This window comes from Rhinatrema bivittatum, chromosome 8, assembly GCF_901001135.1.
Source record: "Rhinatrema bivittatum chromosome 8, aRhiBiv1.1, whole genome shotgun sequence".
Lineage (NCBI taxonomy): Eukaryota > Metazoa > Chordata > Amphibia > Gymnophiona > Rhinatrematidae > Rhinatrema > Rhinatrema bivittatum.
The window spans coordinates 160,789,493-160,815,238 of record NC_042622.1 but is presented as its reverse complement, the minus strand read 5'-3'; the positions used below and the strand labels follow the sequence as shown (position 1 = coordinate 160,815,238).

The window sequence follows — 25,746 nt, the reverse complement described above, 5'->3', positions numbered from 1 at the left end:
GATTCCACCTGATACAGACCAGCCATTCAGGTTGTATTACATAAAACATAAAAAAAACAAACCAACAATAATAACAATATAACACAAAGCAATGCAACCAATTTCATCTGTTTAATTATTTGTCCCCACCCGAAACACCTTGGCGAACAACCATTTAGGTTTGTCTGTACCAACTGCGACTCTTGCAGGGATGCATTCCATGGAACAGGACCAATCGAGGAGAATACCTTAGACCAAGTAACTTGAATAACCAACACATTTTTATCTTTGGAACAGAAAGAATGGGCTAGATGATACACAGACAATAAAGAGGATAAATAAGTAGGCTCCTCTCTCTAGGCTCTATACACAAGGCTCAAGATCGTAAACTTCCTTCTCTGGATTACTGGCAAACAATATAATTCTTTTAAAACTGAAGAAATATGATTTTGAATGAAATAAGCCTAGTGGCTACATTCAACAATACTTGAAGTGCCCCTATATTCCCCTTAGGGAGCACAAGATATAAAGAAGTACAGTGATTGACTGATAACACAAACATTTCAATCACAGTACTAAACGCCCCTCTGGACAAAATGTATGTTAAAAAACCAATACTCAATCATAGACTTTTTCGGAGGTTCAAAAGAAAAAGACCATATGTCTTATCCAATCTGCCCATCAGCCCAACTAATTTAGCTGTACAGTTCCCACCACTGCCTCAGAGATTCCTTGTATTTATCCCATGTATTCTTGAATTCAGATACCATTTTTTGTCTCCACTTCCACTGGAAAGCTATTCTATGCATCTAATATTTCCTAAAATTACTCTTGAGTCTGCCCCATTTCACCCTCATCTCATGACCTCTTGTTCTAGATCCTCCTTTTTGCTGAAAGAGACTTGCCTCCTGTGCATGGAAACCTTTGAGGAAAAAAAAAGCCTCTATCATGTTGCCTCTGCCCTGCCTTTCCTCTAGGGTATACATATTTAGATCTTAAAGACTATCCCCAAATGCTTCAGAATGAAGATTACAGACTATTTTAGAGGCTACCCTCCAGACAGACTCCAACCAGATTATATCCTTTTGAAAGCATGGTCTTTAGAATTGTACATTGTTTTTCTGTTCATTTTTCTTTTTCCTATGCAGCCAAGCATCTTTCTGGCTTTTGCTGTCACTTTATCCACTGTTTGGCCATCTTAAGATCATAAGATATAGTCAACCCATATCCCGTTCTTTCTTTGTGCTTAGAATTTCAACCCCAATTCGGCATCTCTCCAATTCTGCATTCTAAATGCTTTATTTGGCATTTTTTAGCGTTAAATGTTAGCTGCCAGACCCTAGACCATTCCTTGAGTTTTGCTAGATCCCACCTCATGTTTTCCATACCTTCCTGGCTGGCTACTCTATGCAGATTTTGTTATCATGGACAAAAAGAAAATCCTTTCCTAACAATCCTTCCGCTACGTTGCTCATAAAAATATTGAAAAGAACCAGTCCAAGGACTGATCGATGAGGCATACTGCTAGTAATACCCTTTCCTGAGAGAGAACTCCATTTGCCACTACCTTTTGTCACTTCCCATTCAGCCAATTTCTAACCCAGTCAGTCACTCTAGGATCCATACCAAGGCCACTCATATTGCCTCTGCGTTGAGCCATGGTGCAAGTATTGTGTGGAGTTCTGGTCGCCCTATCTAAAAAAAAAGACATAACAGAACTGGAAAGGGCACCAAAATGATAAAGGGGGTGGAATGGCTCCCTTTTAATGAGGCTGCACAGGCGAGGGCTTTTCAGCTTGGAAAAGATTTGACTGAGAAGGGATAGGATAGAAGTTTATAAAATCATGAGCGGGTAGAACGGGTACTTTCAAATAACGCTAATCAACTAACAAGCAGTAGATTCAAAACAAATCATTGAGTGCTTTTTCTCCCAGCACACAATCAAGTTATGAAATTTGTTGCTAGAAGATGCAGTCAAGGCAATTAGCAGGACTTAAAAGAGGTTTGGACAAGTTCCTGGAGGAAAAGTCCATAAATGTCAGGTTGGGACCTTCTGAACACAACACAGTTTTCCTTTATAATTGAATGCAAGGATTTCTATTCACAGGGCCCAGATTTATTTATAATTAATACTGAATTTACTCCAAACAGTCTGCTGCTCGCTGTGAATATTTTGTCCCGGTCTGCTCATACTAGGTTGCTTCACCAGCATTCCAGTTCAGAGTTTAGCTCCACCCTACAGTCCTCAGCCGTCTAGTTGCCTGGACACTGGACCTTTCTCAGCAAGTCCTTTTGAGCTTCCCAAGGACCAATCTGGACCCTCGGGAGGTGTGATTGTGTTTCAGGCTAACACTGGTCTGAGGCTGCCTCAATTTAAGCCATCTTATGGCTTACCAACTGGTGACCATGGTTCATACCCCATCAAACCACCTTTTTTGCCTGGACAATAAAACATTATAAGCCAGATAGAATTTAGAAAACCATCGCTGTTCCTGGGAGTGAGTAACAAGAACTAGAGCTATCTTTTGGCAACTGCTGAGTTATTGTGACCCAAACTGGATGGTGGGATTGATGGACCGTAGTCTTGCTCAGCTCTTATGGACCAATATCCTCATTTTCCAGCCGTACTTCCTGAATTTGAAGTGTTCATTGAAAGCTGTCCAATACTTCTCTGTTGTATTGTCTTTCTCATTAAGATTTGCTGTGTTCTGGTAGGCACTCAAGGACCAATCAGAGGAGGAAGGTGGGGCAGGAGCCTTCCACCTCCCTTCCAGCCAAGCATAATTTCTGCATTGGATGAGTTCTAAGGAATCAAACTCAAAATAAGGAACTTGGCGCTATTTGAGATCTCTTATTTATTTATTTGCACCATTTATATTCCACAAGTTTTCACAGATCACAATTAAAACAATCATAGAAACACGAAACTCACAAAACAATAAAATATGAGCCACTACAAGACCATCAAATTAATGCAAAGTTTAGCATTACGTCCATGAAACCACAATCTGCTAAATAAAAGAAAAAAAAAAGCCTGCCCAAGGAAACTCAAACACTGCTAACTTAAAAGCTTGTCTAAACAAGAGAGTTTTCAGCTGTTTCTTGAAGGTTGATAGGAAATGAAAGTACTTAGGAAGCTTATGCCAGAGACTGGGGCCCGAAATAGAGAAGAACAGGTTTTTGCTAAATTTGCCAGTCTCACTTGAAGGGACATTTTGTTAATTCTTGCCAGAAGATTGCAAAGAATGTACTGGTTTATAAATTTTCAGCAGTGTGCTAAAAAAAAAAATTAATAATAATTCAGGGGCATCACTATTCAGCGCCTTATGAATTAAAGTAAGAATCTTAAAAGAAACGTAGACCTGAATAGGGAGCCAATGCAAAGAGGCAGAAACGGGGGATATCTGAACCCTTAAGTTTGCGCCAGTCAATTCTAGCAGCAGCAGCATTTTGAACAATTTGGAATGCCTTAATGGTAGAAGAGGATAAGCCCACATATAATGAATTAGAGTAGTCTAAATAAGAGATCACAAGTGCCTACCGAACAGATCTAAAAATCCTCAAAAGACAAATAAGGGTTTAATTTCCAAAACATGCAAAGCTTGAAAAAGCATTCTTAACCACATGTTTAACTTGATCTCGCAGGGAAACATGAATACAAATGATATACCTGCTGTAAGATAGGCTCGAAGATTCTCAAACTGATAGGTTTAGGGACAAACATGACTGAGAATCAAAATTTGTTTTGGAAATGTTCAGTGCTAATTTATTCTGGGTGAGCCGCTCTCTAATAGAAGATAAACAAACTTTCAAGAAGGCATCTGTGAAGGTATTTATATTAGTCAAGGAACTAAATAACCAGATCTCCTTTGTATACAGACAATACCCAACATCCAAATTTACCAGGATCTTACACAAAGGTGATAATTATTAAAAAGAAGAGCTGACAGGGCAGAGCTGTGAAGTACCCTTGAGTCTAATGCAATGTAAGCAAAAGATGAAACACGTTCAATGTTCTGCAAAAGAGAAGATAATCGTGACACATCCCGAATCACACTACACACTACCTTCTAGAAGTCTCAAATTAACTGACAGGATAAAAGACAGGAAAAAGTTCCCTTCCTTCCAACTCCCTCCAGCAGATTGCCTTGAACCTAACCAGGGTAAGACAGACCCTATCCAAATTGCTTTACTGCTGCTCACAAATGTTAGCAGATATTGAGTAATGCTATACAAAAACATTACTGTTTGTTCTTCAGTCATTCTAGTGTCCAGTTCAAGATACCATTTCATGATCAGGATAGGGTCTCCACTATCTACTAAATGCCACACTCTCTATATCTGCCTCATCATTCTCCTCTTCTCAGATGTCTTGGACACTGTGAGGTCCATATTTAGCTCCCCTTAGTCGGATAAGTTTTGACTTAACTGGCTAAGTGGCGGCAGCTGAATATCTGCCCAGGATCAGTGGCCTCCACTTAGCTGGATAACTTATTTATTTTGCTAAATAGTTAGCCTGCTAAGTGATGGGCGGGGGGGGGGGGGGGTGTAATTGGGAGGAGTTAGGTTAGCTAGATAACTTATTCAGAGTTAGCCAAATATTCAGACCTGAGATGTGTCCTAAAGTTAGCTGGATAGACTTGTCCAGTTAACTTTTAGGAAGCCGGAGTACATACACTGGTGCAGCTGCACCGCTGAATATCCCGGCTAAGTTAGCCAGATAGGTTTATGCGGCAAACTAGCTCAGCCAGACAGCAGCTGAATGTTACCCCTGTAGACTCAACAGTCATCAAAGATGGGGAGATTAGGTGCCGAACCTGCTGAGATGGCAAAAGCCCTCAATTATTTAAAAAAAAAAAAAAAAAATGTTTTAAAAGGGAAATCCCTGTATACCAAAGATTTCCTGAAATTATTACCAGGAGCAGAGAACCCCCTCTAAGAACAGCTGAGAGAGAATACTGAAGGAGAATCTCTTACCAGCACAAACCTGATAGGAAGAATTTTGGGACAGATGTCAGGATGCGGCACTAATAGGATTTGAACTGGGGGCTGCGAGGAGAGCAAGCTGACCTTTTGGTCCTGAGCCACCAGAGATCCCTGATGACACTGAGACCTGCATCCAGGAGGTCATGCTCATGAAGAAATGGATTAGGATGGGGTATGGAGGTTTTGAGGAGGGATATCAGAGGGAGGAGGGGTTAGAAGGCTCGTGATAGGTCTTATGCATATGACTGTTTCATGTTTTGGAGCTTGTGTTGGCAGAAGTCTGGATCAGACTTTGTCTAGATGTCATAATGTATACAAACAATTTAGAAGTTTAAGAAATGAACCGATTAGTGAAGGGAACATATTTTAGGGCAAGCCAGAAACAGGAAATCATTCTCAGCCACTGTAAGGCTACCCAACCAACAGTGCCAAGGAACCAGCTTCTGCACTCCATCCTGTGTGTCTGCTTGTCCATCTTTGTACTTTGACTTACAAAACTCTCAATTTAATTTAAAATGTATAAGTTGCACAATTTAATGGTCTTAGGTGACTTGCCCTTCAATATACATAATATAAAATAAAATTAATACAAATCAGAAAATCCAACAAAATATAACATGACAGAGTTAAAAACAGATTAAAATGCAAAATCATTAAATAAAAAATAAAAACACACAAAAGTCCGATAGAGTATTGAGGAACATGCTCTTAACTCAGTGGACGTTCCCTTCTCCTTGTTTGGCCTCCGTGAGTTAATGTGGTTTAGAATTTCCAAGGGAATCCTAGAAAAGCCTTAAATTCTATAACAAATTGGGCAAGCAGTGCTTTGATTTGAGTTAGCATTGGCAGCCCTCTTAGTTTGAGTTCCCTGTCTAGGCTGACTTCTGCCTCACAGATCTCTCCTGGTTATTTTTAATAGTCCATCATAGTCCATCACTTGTCTTGTCTTTTCCTAAAGATTCCAGGCCATCTGGGTAGTTGAGATTTTTATAGACATTTCAAGTATTCAGTAATTGTATTGGTTCAAAACTGATTAGCAAGGAGTAGAGAGAGAAGTATCAGGCAATCCTCCATTTGAACCCCACAGCATCCCTGTACTTATCTTTTTAAATTACTGACATTTGCTGCTTTCCAGGGAGCCCCAGTTGGTGGACACATTTTGAACTATCTCCTGGAGAAGTCACGGGTGGTCCATCAGAATCACGGAGAGCGAAACTTTCACATCTTTTACCAGCTCCTGGAAGGAGGGGAAGATGACTTGCTGCGGAGGCTGGGCCTGGACAAGAATGCCCAACACTACCAGTATCTTGTAAAGGTACGAGAACAGGTCTTTAATGACATTACCAATAGTGCTAAGAGAGAACATTCTAGGACTTATCAACTTAAAATTAAAACATGATCTGACCTTTTCTCCCCCTTCCCTCCCTTCCCCTTTTTCCTCCCCTTCCCCTTTCCTCCCTTTTCCATTTCCCTCTTCTTCCCCTTCCTTCTCTCCCCCTTCTTCTTTCCCCCTCCACTTTTCCCTTTTCTCCCCTTTCCCCTTTCTTCTTCCCCCTTCCTCCTCTCCCCATTTCATTTCCTCCACTCTCTTCTTTCCCCTTTCCCTTTCTCCTCCCCTTCTTTTCCCCTTTTCTCCCCTTCCCTTCTTTTCTCCTTTCCTCCTTTCCTCCTTTCCTCCTTTTCCCCTTCCTTTCCCTTCCCTTCTTTTCCTTCCCCTCCCCATGCCCCTTTCCTCTCCTTTTCCCCTTTTCCCTTTCCTCTCCTTACCCCATTCCTTTTCCTCCCTTCCCCTTCCCCATCCCCCTTCCCTTTCCCCTTTCCTCTTCCCCCCTTTCCTCTCTCCCCTCCCCCTCTCCCCTTTCTGCTTGCCTCCCTTTCTCCCCTTCCCCCTTTCTTTCTTCTCCCTTTCCTCCCACTCCTCTGCTCCTTACCCTTCCTCTAGAGTCTTCCCTCCCTCCATAGCCATCTCTTGTGAAACCTACCCCACCCCACCCTCCTGCCTTGGTAGTGCTGCGTTTGCCTCACCCTTCCCTTTGAGCTCCACTGATCCCTGTTCTTTCACGCTATATTTGGGATGCACAACATTGCCCCATTCTGTTTGTCCTTTTCTCCTCAAGGCTATGTCAACCTTGCTTTTCCTGGCCAAAAGGCGCCATATGGTTCAGGTGCCTGGGCTTTGCCCAGCTCTGGTTAGTGACATTGTTGCATAGAAATGTACACTTTGAGGGCAGATAAGGATGAGGTAACCCTTGCAATCTGCTCGTTTTGATTCCTGGTGCACTGCTGCATACTCCAGCCGATCTCTGGCTTTTCAAATCGCTCCTCCAGGTCTATGCCATATAATACCTCTTGCTCGACATCTAAACAATTAATTTTCCAATCCCTCCTATCTATTTTGCAGATACCTTATTCATAATTGATTTTAATCGCCTGTATATAACATTTCTATTACTACTGTTGTTTTTAATGTTATTTGTTATTAGTATTTATTCAATTTTCTCCAAGTTCATGTTCCTGTTCCATGTAAGACACACATGTTAAGTCACCCCAATGTTATATGTAAACTGAAATGATTAGCAACATTGTTGCTAGAACTTCTGTATATAAAAAATGTTAAATAAATAAAATAAATTTTCTTTCACAAGTAGCTATCTCCCTTGTGCTTATACTAGTCTTCTTGAATTCTGTTACAATTTTTACCTCCTCCTCAAGCTGATTTTCCACTATATACTAAAAGATAATGTTCTCTACTGCTTGAGTTCCTTAGTTTTCTGATCTTTATCACCTTACCTTTTTTGTAGGGTCAGTGTGCGAAAGTCAGCTCCATCAATGATAAGAATGACTGGAAAGTTGTCAGAAGAGGTCTGTCTGTTATTAGCTTCAATGATAACGATGTGGAGGTAAAATATTTCCTATTTTATCAGAGCCAATTCTTTCACTTTTTGCATCCCATTTTACTATGCTGTTTCTCTCTCCCTCTTCTGTTATGTGGATTTGTATGTCTGCAGACATTTTTCCTGGCATGTTATGCTAGCATAGCCTGGTTTCTGGTGGCTGATTCGAGAACCAGTGAGGGGTTTCCCTGTACGTACCCGGATCAGTCCAGACAGCTGGGTTTTGCTCCCCTCCAGCAGATGGAGAGACAGAAGTTTTTGACTGACACTGCCCTTAAGTTGAGGTGCCTCCTGCAGTCTGAACACTTAAAAAAAAAAAAAAAAAAGGAAAAGAAATAGAGAACAGATCTATAGAGGAGTCTACAGCCTCCAAGAGGGTTGCTAGGTCCCGGTGAGACCACCCCCCTGGTATTTGAGGCATCCGAGCAGAGGGTCGGAGACCTTGTCGCTTGCCCCCCTTCAGGCAGCCGCCAGGGATGGTAAGACCTGAAGCCAAGCATAAAGTTGTTTGAGTTAACAAAAAAAAAAACAAAACCCAACAACAAAAGTAGAAGCGCGTTCTTTGAAGCAGCTGCAGATAGGATCAGCACGTCCCCGGCTTGTGGCTCCTGCTTCGGACGGTTCCCCTCTGTCTCTCCCATTTTCGGCGTGGGTTTGCTCTGGGTCCTGCACTCAGGGCTCACCGACCATGCTGTGTGGCGTGGTCTGTGGGGCCGTGCTCGTCTATCACGCAACGGCCTTTGCTCTGAGTGCCTCCCCGGCGGGGAGGGACCCTCTGGGGCAGCTATACGGAGGAAGCCATCCTTGCGCCGGGAGCCTGGAAGGCTTGAGTTGGCGCAGAAGCCATCGGGGGACCTGTTCCCACTTAGTGTGGGGATTTTTCATCTGACCGGGAGGCTGGAAAGGGCTCTGACTCATCCTCCTCTCTTTCCTCCAACTTTGTGCATTTTGCACAGAGTTTTTAAGGCTGGGCGTTCAAGCAGGTGGCGCCGCCGCAAACAGGTCTTTTCAGGGCCCCCAAGAGTGTCAAGCAGCTGCAGTTGGAGGGGGCAATGCTTGTGGCCCCCACTTAAGTCCAGAGCTCCAGACGTTGCTGTGGTCTTCAAGGTTTGCCATCCCATCAGGTCCGGGCCTTCCCCATCAGCAGGGAATTAGATCCCCGAGCACGCTCTAGCATCGGATCCTCCTGGGGGGGTTTACCGATGGGGCGGGACTTGCCGGTGATGACCCCAGGGTGGTGCGCTTGTTGCATAATGAGGAACTGGCCCCCCCTGATTCCAGAGGTTCTTGAGGAGTGCTGGGTATTGAGCCCCCCCAGGAGAGCATGGCGTTGGGAGCCGTGGATCCAGTGATGTTGGCCCTCTGGGGTCCGACAACAGCCTTTCCATTTCACATGTCTGTCAGCGCCCTGCTTTTCGGGGAGTGGGACACTCCAGATGCCGGTTTGAAGGTAAGTAGAGCCATGGACAAATTGTATCCACTTATGCACTGGACCTTCTCAGGATCCTGAAGGTGGATGCGGCGGTGTCCGTGATCACTAAAAGACGACTATCCCTGTCATGGGCTCTGCAGCGCTCAAGGATCTTCAGGATCGGAAGCTGGAAGTTTACCTCAAGAAAATTTTCGAGGTCTCCATTCTGGGGGCTTGGGCTGCTATGTGCAGCAGTTTTATGTTACATGCGGGCCTTCGTTGGGTGCAGCAACTCCAGATGGATAAGTCCCTCTCTGATGTGGAGTCCCTCCAGGCAGAGCAGCTGGAAGCCGTGATAGCCTACAATGCAGATTTATTTATTTATTTATTTAAAAACTTTTATATACCGGTATTAGTATGCATACATCATGCATTATACGATGTGTTGCGGCCCTCGGGTAGAACCATGATGTCTGCTGTTTCTGTGCGCAGGCTGCTCTGGTTGAGGAATTGGGTGGCAGACATCTACTCTAAAGCGCAGCTGGGTTCTTTGCCCTTTAAGGGTAAGGTGTTGGAGGAGATGATCAAATCCTTGGGCAAGAATAAAGTTCACAGGTTACCTGAGGATAAACCGAAAGCGAGGGTTTCCTTCCCCCCTCGGTCACATTTTTGAGGAAATCGTGCGGCTCATCCAGACGTGGTCTGCTTCCTTCGGGGGGGTGAAGCATTTACGTCTTCCTGTTTGGAATCCTTGTGCTTCCTGGAGCCTCAATCTGGTTTTGAGGGCCATGTGTGTGTCACCGTTTGAAACTTTTGAAGTGTACGACGCTGAAGGATCTTACTTTGAAGGTGGTCTTTCTCACGGCTGTCTCCTCAGCTCGACTGGTGTCGGAGTTTCAGGCTTTATCCTGTCGAGAACCCTTCTTGAGGATTACGGATTCGGAAGTGTCCTTGAGAACAGTTCCATCCTTTCTGCTTAAGGTGGTAACATCCTTTTATTTGAATCAATCTGTGGAGCTCCCTGCTTTCCCGGATTCGGATCCCCTGACCCCTCAGTCCAGAGATGTGCGGAGATTGGACGTGAGGCGGGCCCTGTTATATTACTTAGAGGTTACCAACAGTTTCTGCCTGTCGGATCATCTGTTCGTGTTGTGGAGTGGCCCCAGGTGCAGGCATAAGGCGTCTAGGGCCTCTGTTGCTCGGTGGTTGAAGGAGGCCATCAGCTCTGCATACATCACTAAAGGCAGGCCGATTCCTGTCTGGCTTCGTGCTCATTCTACCCGGTCACATGCGGACTCTTGAGCTGAGTGTCAACAGGTTTTGCCTCAGGAGATCTGTATGGCGGCTACTTGGAAGTCGTTACATACATTTGCCAAGCACTAAGGTTTGGATGTCCAGGCCCCAGAAATGGGGGTTTTTGGTGACAGGGTGCTTCGAGCGGGACTCTCGGGGTCCCACTCTCTGTAGGGAAGCTTTGGTACATCCCATCTGTCTGGACTGATCCGGGTGCGTACAGTGAAAGGAAAATTGGTCCTTACCTGCCAATTTTCGTTCCTGTAGTAGCATGGATCAGTCCAGACTCCTGCCCAGGTTGGGTTAGGGGAGTTTGAGAGTACACTTGATCAGTGTTTGGCTTCAAGTTCTGGTCCCGTGCAGGTGTGTTGTGCGGGCAACAGGTCTTATTGAATTTCCAAGGTTTCTTCTTCACTCTGCTCATTTGGGGGAAAATTGTACATAGTGTGAGTTATGTTCTTTTCATCTGGCTTGGGTACAGTTCAATACTGATGGACTGCAGGTGGCACCTCAACTTAAGGGCAGTGTCTGTCAAAAACGTCTCTGTCTCCATCTGCTGGAGGGGAGGTAAAACCCAGCTGTCTGGGCTGATCTGTGGTACTACAGGAATAAAAACTAGCAGGTAAGGACCAATTTTCCTTTATACATATATTTTAAACCTCAACCATTAAAAAATGTGAGGTTTTGGCTTGTTAGTGTGGAAACATTGGGACTCCACACAATCCAGGGGTCTCACAGTTCCTAGAAATAAACTCACAGACCAAATACAAAAATCACTGGGAGCATTAATCAGTCCAGAAAAGGCAGAGCTAATAAACTGTTGAGTTTATTAACAAAAAGGAGAAACGGAGAATGGAAAAATTTAATTTGCAAACAGGAGCAGGGAAACTCTTAATTCTGCGCATCACAAAATGATGGTTGTTCTCAAGGTCTTTTCTTCAAATTAAAACAAGCTAGTCACAAAACCATCTGTTTACATCAGTTCAGCATCACTCATCTTCAGCAATATGTTTACTCCTCTGTCCCTGCTCCTCCACATTAATAAGCCTAGCATTTACTCTTCCAGTGTTGTTCACAGACAGAAAAATTTTCAAACCACCTCTGTAGAAGAGGGGTTTTGGAGATTGGCTTTCACTGCAGCGCATGCTTGTATAGCACAGCAGGAAAAAGAGTGGGGCTATAAAGGTTACTCTTACATGCTGTGTCCATTCTCTTAAATGTTGAGATGTGCTAATTCTTTCATATGTTGGAAACATTGTGGTGAAGGTTTGTGTTTTACATCAGAGGTTAAATAAAGCATATTAATATCACGTAATGCCTCAGTACAATCCCTAACACCCTCTCAGGGTTAACCCCTGGCCACTTGGAGGGTCTTGCCTGCACCTGCGCATGTACTCCTACACTAGCAACCTACCACCCACCAACTAGATCCCACTTGCCTCTGGGCAAGTACCCCGCCCATAAGCTACGCCCTAACATCCTAACAGTTCCTAGAAATACACTCGATGACCAAATACACAAATCACTGGGAATATTATTTAGTCCAGGAAACATAGAGCTAACAGCTGTTGAACTTATTAACAAAATGTAAGAAGAGTGAAAAGAAAAAGATTTAATTTGCAAACAGCTATAGGGAAAATAAGGATTAAACAACAAAAGTTAGCTAACCACTTTTTCACTGTATCTGTCAGTGCCTGGGGACCTTCAGGGAATGTGCTGTCTATCGGAGTTGGAGCAGGGTCTCAGCACAGAGCTCCCTCTGTACTCGCAGCCCAGAGTGGAGAATTCTAGCAACTTTGAGGCTGGTTCTCAATCTAAAGGGCCAATCTGGACAGAAAGTGCTAGCATTAGCTCTCTGACCATCGGCCTCCTGACTAGTAATAGTTTTCTGGCCAGTGGCACTGCAGGATGTTAGTCTTACAACTTCCTCAAGCCTCATTCTGAGGAAAATCAGCATCCCCAGCTTCTGTTTAATTACATTGCAGAGATCAGACACTGTCTGCAGGCCAGCCAGAGGAAATCAGCTCTCTTTGGGAAAAACACAAGGCCTAACTCTAAACAAGAAATCACAGTGCATACAAAATTCCTGTTTCAGCACAATTAGTAACATAATAAATGATGCAGATAAACACCCATCTAGTCTGGTGTTCTACCACATTGAGTAGATGAATGTATGATTTCCTGTATTTAGACTAACACTGGCTCACCCTACTCCAATATCTTTTACCCAACCTCTCCTCCCTATTCACACCACTGCTGTCTCTTTCCCAAGCATGTTCACTGATGTTAGGGTTATAAGTGTGACTGCTCTGTGCAGCCATCTTGTAAACTTAATACAGCTGTACTGTTACTATTAAAATTGTAACCTTGCTGCCCTTGGAAGCCTAATGCAGATGAATCGCTAGTAATAAACCTTTAATTCTGACTGCTCCATGCAGGGTATCCCAGCCACCTTAGAAACCTAACGCAGCTGTATCACTGATGTTAGGGCTTCCCACTAACCATTATAGGCTCGAAGTTATGCCAGAATAACCAGGACACACATTTGAAGATTTCTGGTTTCATTTAGAGCAGGGGTGGACAAATAATGGCTTGCCAGCCAAATCAGATACATCATTCACATTTATCTGGCCCGGCAAACATTTTAAAATTTGCATTAGGTACGGCCAGCGACGAGTGCCGATGTCATCAGCAAAGCGGCATGCAGTCCCAGTGAATGATGTGCTGAATCGTGCAACGCCAGGTCTTGGCCTTTGCTGATGATGTCAGCACCTGAAGGTGGGGAAGGAGGTAAGCACACGGCGAAATGGCCTCAATGTTGCTAGAATTCTCCACTCTGGGCTGCGAGTCCAGAGGGAGCAGATCTCTGTGCTGAGACCTCCTGCTCCAACTCCGATAGACAGCACATTCCCTGAAGGTCCCCAGGCACTGACAGATACAGTGAAAAAGTGGTTAGCTAACTTTTGTTGAGTGACTGAAAGGGAGGGTGGTGAGTGTCAGGGAAGGGAATGAGTGACTGGGTGGGTGGAAGAGAGGTGCTAGTGACTGAGTGGGAAGGGGTGAGAATGAGAAACAGAAGAGGGTGAGGGGTGAGTGATTGAGAGGGAAGGGGATTAAGCAGGAGGGTGAGTGACGGGGGGGGAGCAAATAGGAGTGTTTGACTGAGAGAAGGGGAGCAATGGGAGGAGGGAAATGAAGGGCGTGACTGGGGGTGAATGGGAATGAGGGGTGCGTGACTGAGAGGGAAGGGTAATGAAGCAAGGGAAAAGGGTGGGTGGAAGTGAGTGACAGAGGGAAAGGTAAGGGGATCGAATGGGAGGGTGAGTGACAGAGGGAAGGGAAGAAGGTGAGGGGGTTGAGTGACTGAGAGGGAAGGAGGGTGAATGATTTAAGGTGAGTGAGAGGGGAGGGAGGAATTAGAAGAAGGGAGTGGAAGAAGAGAGAGTAGAAGGGTGCATGAGGTGGGGTATAGGAGAGAGAAAGGAGGAAGTTCGGGTGTACCCTCCTTCCCCTTACAATCCAAGTCTACAGTCTTGGGCTGACTTGAACTGAAACGTTTCCAGGTATGGAGAGGGGGAGAAGCCTGCTGGATACTAAAATGCCTGCAGCAAGTGGTGGAGATTTGATTGCTGTGTCGAAGACCTGCCTTGCCATGCCCCACCCTCCGGCCCTCGTTGTGCTCGATAACTTGTAACGTAGCCCTAGCACAAAAATGTTTGCCCACCCCTGATTTAGGAGGCAATTTTACCCTTGGAAATCATCTGTCTGAAAATTGCCCACCCAGCATGCAGATAAAAGATCATACGTTTACCTGCATTGTAGTGGAGACATTCCCAGGAGCAGGGTCAGGTCAGGGGAGGGCAGCCCTTTCCTGCTCTGTGATGCAGATGCTGGAGTCTGTAAAGAGGATTCCTGGTTCCAAAGTATTCTGCTTAATGACCTGGAATTATGACACAGAGTGACGAACCAAAATCATTCGTCAAGTTGAGCTAGTCAGTAAAGAGGACCTGCTAGTGCTACAATAAAGAAAATGACTGCTGATCAGAAAGCTCTGTGATGCAACAGTATTGAATTTTGCTCTAGAAGTTTGTATTTGGCTCCCTGCCTTACTTGGCACAAGGAAGAAAGTTCTGTTTTCCAGTTTTCTGCAGAATATTTTCTTTCATAGTCTGTTCACTCTGTCCTTTAATTGTGTTTTTCTGCTCTTCTAGGACTTGCTCAGTATTGTAGCCAGTGTGCTGCATTTGGGAAATGTGCAGTTTGCTGCAGATGAACAGGGCAATGCTCAGGTCACTACGGAGAACCAGATAAAATATATAGCTAGGGTGAGTATAAATCTATTGGATTTCTGTGTCAGAGCAGCAGATGGAACATTCTTAAATTTAGATTTGTTATAATTTATAATATAGGGGAATTTTTCAGGAAGACTCTTAGAGGACAAAGAAGTAGTTGAAAACTGTGTGTAACGCCAGTACATGTACACACATGGATCATATGTTGTGTTCTTTGCGCAAGAGCCCAAGACAAAGATGCTCTTAGCAGGGAAGATAATTCAGTTGGCAGAAGTTAGCCAAGTCCATGTTAAGAGATACTGGCTCTTATTGCAGTAACTGCAATGGACTCCCATGGCACATCTCTGCAAGAGACAAGTCCAATGTACACTGAAGTAACAGTGGCCACAAGCCTCTCAGTCTGTCATAAGTAAGCTCAAATCAGTTAGCCGTGTCATGCCTTTCCCAATTGCAGCTTCTGAAATGATACTGCTGATCACTTATGCATCCAACCTGACACTGAGTGCTCACATAGGCTTTGCATCCAGGTTCTCTAGTCCCTTCAGAAAACCAGCTCTCCGAGGACAAGCAGGATGGTAGTCCACACACATGGGTGACATCATCAAATGGAGCCCCAATGCAGAAAAGAAGGTTTCTAGAACTTTGACTGGGCACACTGAGCATGCCCAGCATGCTCTATACCATGCGTCCACGCAGGGTTCCTCTCCAGTCTCTCTTTCTGCGGAGCTGAAAGCCTCATGGTGTGAGTGAGCTCACTTTGGTCCATGTGGACACGTGGTATAGGACATGTTGGACATGCTCAATGTGCCTAGTCAAAATTCTAGAAACCTTGACATAAGTTTTCCGTATTGGGGCTCCATCTGATGATGTCACCCATGTGTGAGGACTAAAAGTTCTGCTGTCCTCGGAAAAAACTTGATATAGGTAAACAACTGTGTTTACTCTTCCTGTACTATTGGGAGGAGAGGGATGGCAATACTTTTCCATAAATATTTACCTTTTCAAGTTGAGCGCCGGTTGCAGGACCCGGAAGGGTGTTTCTTTATTGTAGCAGGCACACTTTATCACCAGAAAATTGTTTTCTGTAATATTTATGCCCCTAATGCTTACTCTCATGCATTTTTTTCTTTTGTTGGTGAGCCACCTCCTTACATTTTCTGATTACAAGGTAGTGGTTGGGGGTGTTTTTTATGTTGTAGCAGACAGGACAATCGATTGCCAACCTGCAAAGGCTGCTGATAAGCACTCAGAGGGATTGGGTGTGAACTTTCTTTGCAAGGAGTTGGGGCTAATCCGCAAAAATCCTACTCCCGTTTGGATTACTTGTTAATTTCTGATAGTCTTTTTCCAGGGGTGAGAGATGCTACTATTGGCACTATTTCTATTTCTGATCATGCCCCAGTGTCTATGGAAGTGGAGCTTGGGCAGTCATCCCCGCCCCTCATTTTCCTGGCGGATGAGTCCTGAGCTCTACTTGGATACAGGGTTCCATGTTTATTTTAAGAAATATTGGGAGGACTACATGTTTAATAACACATCTGATATTACGCCCTTGCTGTTTTTGGAGGTGGGTAAAGCGGTCCTGCGGGGGTCACATAATTGCATATGTGGCGAAAACTTATCGTAAGTGCAATGCAGAGGTTCTGGCTTTAACCACAGCATTGAAGGCCGTGCAATCTCAGCATATGGTTGATATGATTCTCTCTTCTAAATTCACTGCAAATCATCTACTGTACCAGCGGGCCTCCAAGTCCTTGCGATATTATCGATATCGGATGTATAAGTTTGGGAATAAACCTAGCAAACTCCTTGCAAACCTCGTGTGGCTGAGGGTCATAGATCGTGCATTGCGGGGATTCGGGACAGTTTGGGCATCCCATGGCATTCCCTTTTTTATATCACTAAGAGGTTTTTGGAGTGTTATAGAGCTCTTTATAGCGCTAAGATATGAATCTGGAGGTTCGTGATTCTGTTTTTTGAGACCTTCCCTGGCCTTCTGTCTCATTGGAAGCGGTGGAGCAGCTTAGCGCTCCAATCCGAGATGTGAAATTTTTTTCTGTGATCCAGAGCCTGAAGCTTGGGGAAAAGCATTGGGGCTGGATGGACTGGGCACAGAAATTTGCAAAATACTATGATTCCCAGTACTTCCTGTGTTATCACAGTTTTATAATGCTTTAGTAGAGAAGGATTCCCTTTCTCCTAATAGGAACCAGTCAGTAATAGTTGTATTGCCTAAAAAGGGTAGGGATCCCTTGGAAGGTGGGTTCTTATTGTCCCATTTCTTTGATAAATGTTGACTTGAAAATCCTGGCAGCTGTCCTTCCCTGGGTAATAAATACAGACCAAACTGGTTTCGTGAAAGGGTGCCAGGGGGTTAGAAATGTACGTAGGCTGACCTTTGCATTGAGTTCCACTCGTACAGCTGAGGCAGTTATCCTCAGCCTAGATGTGGAAAAAGCCTTTGATTCTTTATCGTGGGCTTTGCTTTGGGCCCTGTCTCATTATGGATGTACCGGTAGGTTAGTGGAATGGTTGCAAGTTTTATATAACAACCCTAGTGCTTGTATCCTAGACAATGGTGTCATGTCTGATTCTTTTGCTCTGAAATGTGGAGTTCGCCAAGGTTGTCCCTTGTCACTTTTATTGTTTATTTTGGTGATAGAGCCCTTGGAGTCTAAGTTGAGACAGGAAGCGGAGTTTTAGGGTATCCTAGTTGGCGACCATCTACTTAAAATTGCTATCTTTGTTGACGATATCTTTTTGTTTGTAGACTGCCCCAGGCAGAGTATACCGTGCATTATATGTATATTTTCTCAATTTCATCAGATAGCGGGTCTTTAAATGAATTTCTCTACGTCTGAAGCTTTGGAGGAAATTTGGGAAGGTCCGTTTCCTCTTGTTTGGGCTTCGCATAAAATTAAATACCTGGGAGTGTGGATCCCTAGGGATTTAGGCTTACTGTATGGGTTGAATATTACTGATACCATCACGCAGATACAGTCTCAGCTGTGAGCTTGGCAGTCTCACTTTTCTCACGTTTATTTGGAATGGTAAGGGTGCACGCATAAGCCATGCTAAACTGGAATACTCCAAGGAAGCAGGAAGTTTGGCCTTTCCCAACCTGAGATTCTATAATGCAGTGTGCCAATTGAGGTTTGTGGGTGAGTGGCTTTCTGGTTCATACCAGTTTTGTGAAGCTAGACTTATTGATAACATAGTCACTCCCTGGTCTCTTTTATACTTAATCCAAGCCTGGCCTGGAGATCTCAGACCCCAGCCTTTTTCTAAAATCCTGCTTTATCCTTGTATACAGGTCTGGCGTAGGCTGAGGGCTAAATTGGCTTATCCGGTTGCCACTCTTTGCTGTTTCCTTTGCTGGGCAATGTGGGTTTTTTGCCTGAAAGAGATTATACAGCCATTGGCTAAGGCAGGCATTCGTTTTATTTTGCACTTATATGACTCTAGTGCACCTGTTCTCTCTCTTGCTGAGTTGAGCCGAGTTTTCCAAGTCCCTTCTAAGCATTTTTTTGCGTATCTCCAGACATGGCACTATTTAGTTACTTTTACTTGGGCTGCTGAAGCTTTTTCCCAGGAAGTCTCCTTTGCTCAGGAGCTTCAAGATGTTCTGAAAAACTCCATTGCAGGTTGGCATAGATTGTGTAGAAAGAGGTTGCAGCCTTCCCACCTCGACTCCCTTGCCACCTGTTGGCTTTTGGCCCTGGGAGAACACATTTCTAAGGAGTCACTGACATATTGCTTTACAGTTTTACATCACTTCTTTCCCAATACTAACTTACGAGAATTATACTGTAAGTTGCTACATCACGCCTATATTGATGATGTGAAGAGACATTGTATGGGTTTAGCTTCCTCTATTTTGTGTGTCAAGTGTGGGGGGAGACGGGATATCTTCTTCACCAATTTATTTCCTGTTCTCGCTTAGATGGTTTCTGGTCAGTAGTGCTTAAACCCTGCGTCAATGTACTGGTCTTATGATTGCGAGAAATGGTTCTACTCTCGTACTGGGTGTGGAGGGAGTGACCTCAGGACAGTTCACAACCAAGGCGAAATTTATAAGATTAGCCCTCCTGATTGCCTGAAAATGTGTTTTGGTGGTGTGGTTAGAAGAGGCGCCACCCGTCCTGACTTCTTGGTTCCAGAAAATGGCTTTGCTTATGCAAACGGAGTGGCTTGATTCTAAATTGGGTAGACATAAGCCTGATGAACAAGCCTGCTAATGTACACTGTGGGAGGTTTTGTACAATCTCCTCCCTGTGGAAATTCAATCTGGGCTGTTGCATACGGGCTGTGAAGTAAAGTGGTCTAGCCCTGTGAGGAAACCCTCTCACAACAGGAGGAATTCAAGGCCTAGGGCTGCCTTACACATTAAATGCTGAGTTTTAGGTGTCCCTTATTCTTCGTGATGTGGAACATTTTGTTTTCATTTTGTTTGAATTAGTTCTGTTTATTCCAGTGCTTTTTCCCGTTTGGTAATCTTATCCTTTAAAGGGTAGGGTGTGTGTGTGTGGGGGAGGGGGTTAGTTTGGGTGGTTTGAGAATGGGTTTCTATATGTTATATCCTCGTTTTGGGATGTATGCATGGGTGTGAATGTGTTTCTATATGCTGGTTTGTTTGTAGTCCTACTGTGGTAGGACCCACAACAACAGAAAACACAGGGTAAGGGGAAGGAGATGTGCTCTGTATAGTTTACATTTATAGCATGGTGTTTTGTGACCACCTGGGTTTATTTCGTACACGTCCAGTATGGATGTTAAGAATTTAGTTTTTGTATCTTGATGGTATGCTATATGTTCTACTTTTGTATTGTTTTTTTTCTTCTTTCTGGATCTTTTGTGATCAGCTGTTTGTTTCCGTACCTCCTCCTCTGTATTCCTGTTAATAAAAATTATTTTGAAAAAAAAAAAAAAAAGATCAGTCTCCCAGGGCTACTGCCCAGGAGGGAAGAGTTAGGTCAGCCATCATAGTTGGTGATTTTGATTATTAGGAATGTAAATAGCTGGGTGGTTAGTGGACATGAATATCGCCTGGTAACATGCGTGCCTGGGTCGTAGGTGGCGGATCTCAATGTCACCTAAATAGGATTTTAGATAGTACTGGGGAGGAATAAGCTGTAATGGTACATGTGAGTTCCAACAAATAGGAAAATGTGGGAAGGAAGTTCTGGAAGACAAATTAGGCTTTTAGGTAGAAAGCTGAAATCCAGTCCTCTAGGGTAGCATTCTCTGAAATGCTTCCTGTTCCACAGGCAGGTCCCCAGAGGCAGGCAGAGCTCCAGAGTCTCAATGCATGGATGAGACAATGGTGCAAGGAAGAGGGATTCAGTAAGGAACTGGGGAACCTTTTGGGGAAGGGAAAGTCTTGTCTGAAAGCCTGGGCTCCACCTTAACCAGGCTGCTGGCACTAACTTTTAAAAAGGAGAGATAGCAGCTTTTAATCTAGATGATAGGAGAAAGCTGACACTTGTTTAGAAGCGCTTGGTTCAGAATGGTGTATCCTTGAAGGATATTAACAAAACAGGGATGTTAGGACATCCTGATAAGGAGGTTGCAATAAATACTAAAATAGCCCAGGTGCCTTTAAGTAAAGAGCAGACAGAACAGAACAATTCCAAATAACCCCATCAGCTGATAAGCAGGTTGTTAATACAAAAAAATTTATACTTTAAAATGTCTGTGTACAAGTGCTAGAAGTGTAACAATATAAGGTGGAAGAGTTAGAATGCAAAGCACTGAATGAAGAGGTAGATGTAATTGGCATATGGTGGAAGGCAGATAACTAATGGGACTCTGTGATACCAGGGTACAAATTATATCGCAATGGCAGGATAGATCAAATTGGTGGAAGGGTAGGGCTAAATGTTAAAGAGGGCATAGAGTCAAATAGGATAAAAGTTCTGCAGGAAATAAAATAGCTTGTGTATAATGGAGCTCTGATTAGATTCTGAGAAGGTGGCGAAAGGAAGACCGCATTCAATTCTAGGGATGGGCACTATGAATACCTGGTGATGTCCTTTGCGTTATGCAGTGCCCCTGCTGTCTTTCAACTTCTGGTCAATTATATTTTTCTTGACCTTCTCTGCTCCCATATAGTGGTATATCTGGATGATATCCTGGTCTTTTCAAAATAATTAAAAGAACGAGATCATGTGAAGCAAGTTCTCCAGAACCTCCGAGAACACCACCTTTATGCAAAATTTAAAAAAATGCACCTTCGAATAAGAACTCCTCCTGCTTTCTTGGCTATGTCGTTTTCCGGCAAGGCCTATGCATGGACCTGGAGAAAATGAAAGACCATCCTGTACTGGCCCCAGCCCATGGGCCTTCAAGGCCCTGCAGCACTTCCTCGTGTTTGCAAGCTATTATAGACCATTCATTCACAGCTGCTCTACGTTGGCTGCTCTGCTTACAGCCCTTACCAGAAAGGGCTCAGATACCAAGAATTGGACCGACAGCGCTATTCAGGCATTTAACTGCCTCAAGGAAGAATTCATTCGTGACCCATGTCTCATTCACCCAGACCCTTCCAAGCCATTCATAATGGAGGTAGATGCTTCTGCCCTCAGGGTAGAGGCTGTCTTCTTACAGCACAACAATCGTGGAACCCTCGTGACCTGCTTCTATTTCTTTAAGAAGTTTGTTTCCACAGAAAGAAACTACACAATTTTGGATTGCGAGCTGCTAGCAGGGAAGCTAGCCTTAGTGGGATGGCAACATATGTTAGAAGGGGCCAGACATCCAGTGACTCTTAACACAGATCATAAATATATGGAACACCTGGCGCAAGCACAGCGACTGAACCCTTGGCAAGCTTGCTGGTTGCTATTCTTCAATCGGTTTAACTTTGAGCTGCAATACCATCCAGCAAAGAAAAACTGAAAATGTGTACTGAATATGCTGCTGTACCCGTATGAATGAAATTCATGGGTACACCTTTTTTTGATGTGAAATTTTTGCAAGAATATCCCTTAGAATCGCTAATCTGTTTCAGAAATGATATGAAATTTCCTTGTTCCTCTTGACCCAGACCCTTGGTGAAACACGGTTGTGTTGAGGGACTGTAGAGCTTATTACAAATATATTTGAAAAATATTTTGAATAAACGGCCATTTTGAATGGAAAAATATCATTTGTTTTTACTGAACAGCTTAAAGTTGAATTACACATTCTTCTCATATTGATCATGCTGCATGTGTGATTCTCTCTATTCCATTTTCTTGTATAAATATTGGAGCACATCTCTGCATTGTTGCGTTCGTGCCTCTTCTCGCCCCTCGCTCCACCCTCTCTACCTGGGATGCGACTCCCTACAGCTCTGACGGACAGTGCAGCCGCAGCTTCTCTCCGCCTCTTGGTCCCGGTTCCCCCGAGCTGGCCTGACGCTACGGATCCGCCATGTTCCTGATGACGTAAGGGCGCGTGTGCGCGCTCCAGACTTTGTAACAGCAAGGGCGCGAACCTTGGGGGCGTCCCCCCGTAGTGATGTCATCCATCTGCACTTTAAAAGGTCTTTGTTTGCTAACCTCTGAGTTAGCAAGGAACTCCAACGGGACTTGCTTCGGCAGTCCACGCTACTTGCACCAACGATTCGAGTCAGCCGGGGAACCCGTTCCCACTGCTCGGCCTTTTCAAACTTACCAGGAGTACCCGCTCCAGGGGGCTCCGCTCTCTCTCTTCTTGATTTCAGATTGCCAGAACACTCGGAAGACTCCTCATTTCCTGGAAGCGATCGCGGACGTGAACACAGTGAGTTCTATTACATAGGAATCTGTACTCGCTCCACGAGGGCCTACATTCCTATTGCTCTGAAGACTCCCTTCTGTCCAAGACGTTATCACAGGTACAGAGATCAAGAGTTACATTGGCAAGATTACAGATAGGAACCGGTACTCGCTCCATGAGGGCCCATGTTCCTAGAATCTTATACAGACTCTCTTCTACTCTAGAAGCCATTTCATATACAGCAATTGTGAGTTCTTATTACAGACTGTTTGTGGGAGCCAGTGCTCGCCTACGGCTCCAGTTCCTGATGAATGTACTGAAGACTCTCTGTGGCATAGAGACCATTGCAGACATCTACTATTGTGAGTGTACCATCTTGTATCCAGTGTACCCTGTCTACTCACTACTTCTAGTCTCTTTCTACAGCTCAGCGACCCAGAGATTATATTCCAGTATCAGAAGGACTTCAGCCTTGCCAGATACAGCGACTCACTACAGCCACCTCTGGTGGTCCAGCTTCCAGTCTAATAAAGAACTATTGTGTTTATCTCATATTCTAGCCTAGCCGGTGGTTCCTCTCAGGATCTCCTCCTGGGGGTGCTGTCATCTGCCATCGGCCCAGGGATTCACCATTTCCTCCAAGTGGTCATTCCTTTCACTATTGTCACCTTGTGGGAGCCAACCACTACAGACCACTGACTCCGCTCACGGATGTATTATATAGACAGCTACTCCGCTTTCTCTGAGACTTGCCAACAGCTTATATATATATATATATATACAGATTGCTACTCCGTAGCGGGGGGCATGATAGATTGCTATCTCAATAGCGAAGTACTATATACTATTGCCAACTCCTCTTCCTTGGAGAGTTGACCTATAACAGATTGCTACTCCTTAGCAGATTATACAGCTTGCTACTTCCTTTCCTTACAGGAGATTCTAACAGCAGTTCGCTAACAGAATTACAGATAGCTAACTCCTCCCCTCTGGAGGAGCAGCTCATGTCAAATTGCTATTCCTTCCCCTTTCAGGAGCACAGCAGAACAGCTTGCCAACTCCGCTCTCCTGGCGGAGTGAGCGACAGAAGATTACTAACTCCTCCCCTCTGGAGGAGGTGAGCATAACAGATTGCTAGCTCCTCCTCTTTGGAGAAGGAGAGCCTAACAGATTGCTAACTTCAGTGAATCTGGCTTTAGTTTGTTCTCTTTAACTCCAGTAAATTCTGCCTTCAAGAAAAGAATTGGAGAAGTCTAAAATTGAAGTCAGCCTTCAAGAAAAAGATTGGAGAAGCCTAAAATTGAAGTCAGCCTTCAAGAAAAGAATTGGAGAAGCAGAACTCCTGGGGATTCAGCTCAAGGTATTGGATGTTTGTAGCCCATGGAACCGGCTCACCTTTCTGCCTTGCAGCATATACCGGGCCTGGCTCAACACCTTTCAGAACAGCAAGAAACCCTGGAGAAACTTACTGCAGCCTTTCACCAGCTTCATACACAAAAGGCACAAAGCACAGCTTCTATACAAGAAAACCAGTTACCAGAGATAACTTTAAAATTGGCTGTTCCACTGGTGGCGCCTGTTCGATTCTCCGGAGAACTCCAGAAGACTCGAGGCTTCCTAAACCAGTGCAGCTTACACTTCGCTCTACAACCTTCAATGTTTCCCACAAGTCTTTCCAAGACCAGCTACATTCTGTCTTATTTGGATGGGAGAGCCTTGTCATGGGCTTTTACCTTGAGGGAACATATGGGGATTTATGGACTTGTTTAAATCCGTTTTTGATGACCCTGCTTGTATGTCTGTTGCTGGATTTGCTTTGGTGGATGTAAAGCAAGGCAACAGATCCCTGGCGGAATTTGCCATTGAATTTAAAACTCTGGCAGCAGAGTTGCGCTGGGACCCCAGATGTCTGAAGACGCTCTTTTGCAGAGGCCTGGACACTCGCATGAAGGATGAGCTGGCTGCTCGTCAGACACCTGACTCACTGGAAGAATTGATATCCTTAGCCACTCGAATTGACTGGTGGCTTCGAGACAAAGTGAAGGAACTCCGGCCTAAGGTGTTACCTGGGTTAAAACCAACTAGTGCTCCTGCACTAACAAGGGGAACAGCACCTCCTGCTGTGGAGAAGAAAAAACCGAAGGAATCTGGCCATGGTCACTTGACATCTAAAGAGAGAAGATATAGAAGGAAGAAAGGCCTGTGCATGTACTGTGGTCAGCCAGGCAATGATGTTTCTGTTTGCCCTAGTCGTCTGGAAAACGGACAAGCCTGAGTCCCGCGGGAGGACTGTTCTTGGGCTATACAGCAATATCTCCTCCACTCTCTCGTCCAGTCTTGATGAACCCTGAACCAGTGACGGTTCGAACCTCTGCCCTGAAGGACTCAAGGGCAAGAGACAACTATCATCTCAGATGTTTTGTGGAATACCTGAGGAGTCCATGTGGTAAATCACAAGATCCAATATTGTATCACACTATGAAGTGGGCCTTGGACGATTCTTTTCACCACCACTTCTTTTGAGGATCTTACCGACATCACCAGCAGTTTTTCAAGTTCTTGCTGTTAGTCATAGCGGTTGCTATGCACGACATAAGCTAGGTGGCACTCTTCATCTACAATGTCGTCTTGGATTACAAATTGAGAATACTACTACATTCTATCGACTTGGGAAGTTGTGCTGAAGAACAATAGCACTGTTGATTCCTAAGTAGAAGTCATCTCTACCTCTCAATTTTGTGATGATCCAGGCGGAGGTCGTGCTGGAGGTTTACAGCACTGCTGATTCTGACATAAGACATTCCTAGCTACCAGTATTTCGATTGGCCTATTTGGAAGTCATGCTGGGGTACAGCACTGTTGATTCCAAAGAAGAAAAAGAAGATATCTCTATTCATCAACTTTACTTAAGGACCACTCGGAAGTCGTGCCCATAACTTATGGCACTGTTTGATTCCGAGGAAAGAAGAATAGGTTCTACTCATCAACTTTGTTAGATCAATCAGAAGTCGTGCTGGGGTACAGCACTGTTTGATTCCGAGGATGAAGATTATCCATCCATCAGCCTGTTCGTCTTGCTGGTATTATCAACATCTCTCTTCCAGTATCCTACGGAAGAGCTACATTAGAAGTGGATATTGGACCATTTCTA

The 25,746-nt window shown here is 44.4% G+C and overlaps 1 protein-coding gene across 3 annotated transcripts in view; it reads left to right on the top strand.

Annotated features, from left to right (window-relative positions):
• Nucleotides 1–25,746, top strand: part of MYO1C (myosin IC) — a 256,955-nt gene that overhangs the window by 126,086 nt on the left and 105,123 nt on the right. For all 3 annotated transcript variants that reach the window (XM_029614574.1, XM_029614576.1, XM_029614575.1), the window contains exons 6-8: nucleotides 6,101–6,280; nucleotides 7,767–7,865; nucleotides 14,775–14,888. In XM_029614574.1, coding sequence (XP_029470434.1) covers nucleotides 6,101–6,280; nucleotides 7,767–7,865; nucleotides 14,775–14,888 — 393 coding nt within the window. The remainder of the gene's footprint in view (nucleotides 1–6,100; nucleotides 6,281–7,766; nucleotides 7,866–14,774; nucleotides 14,889–25,746) is intronic.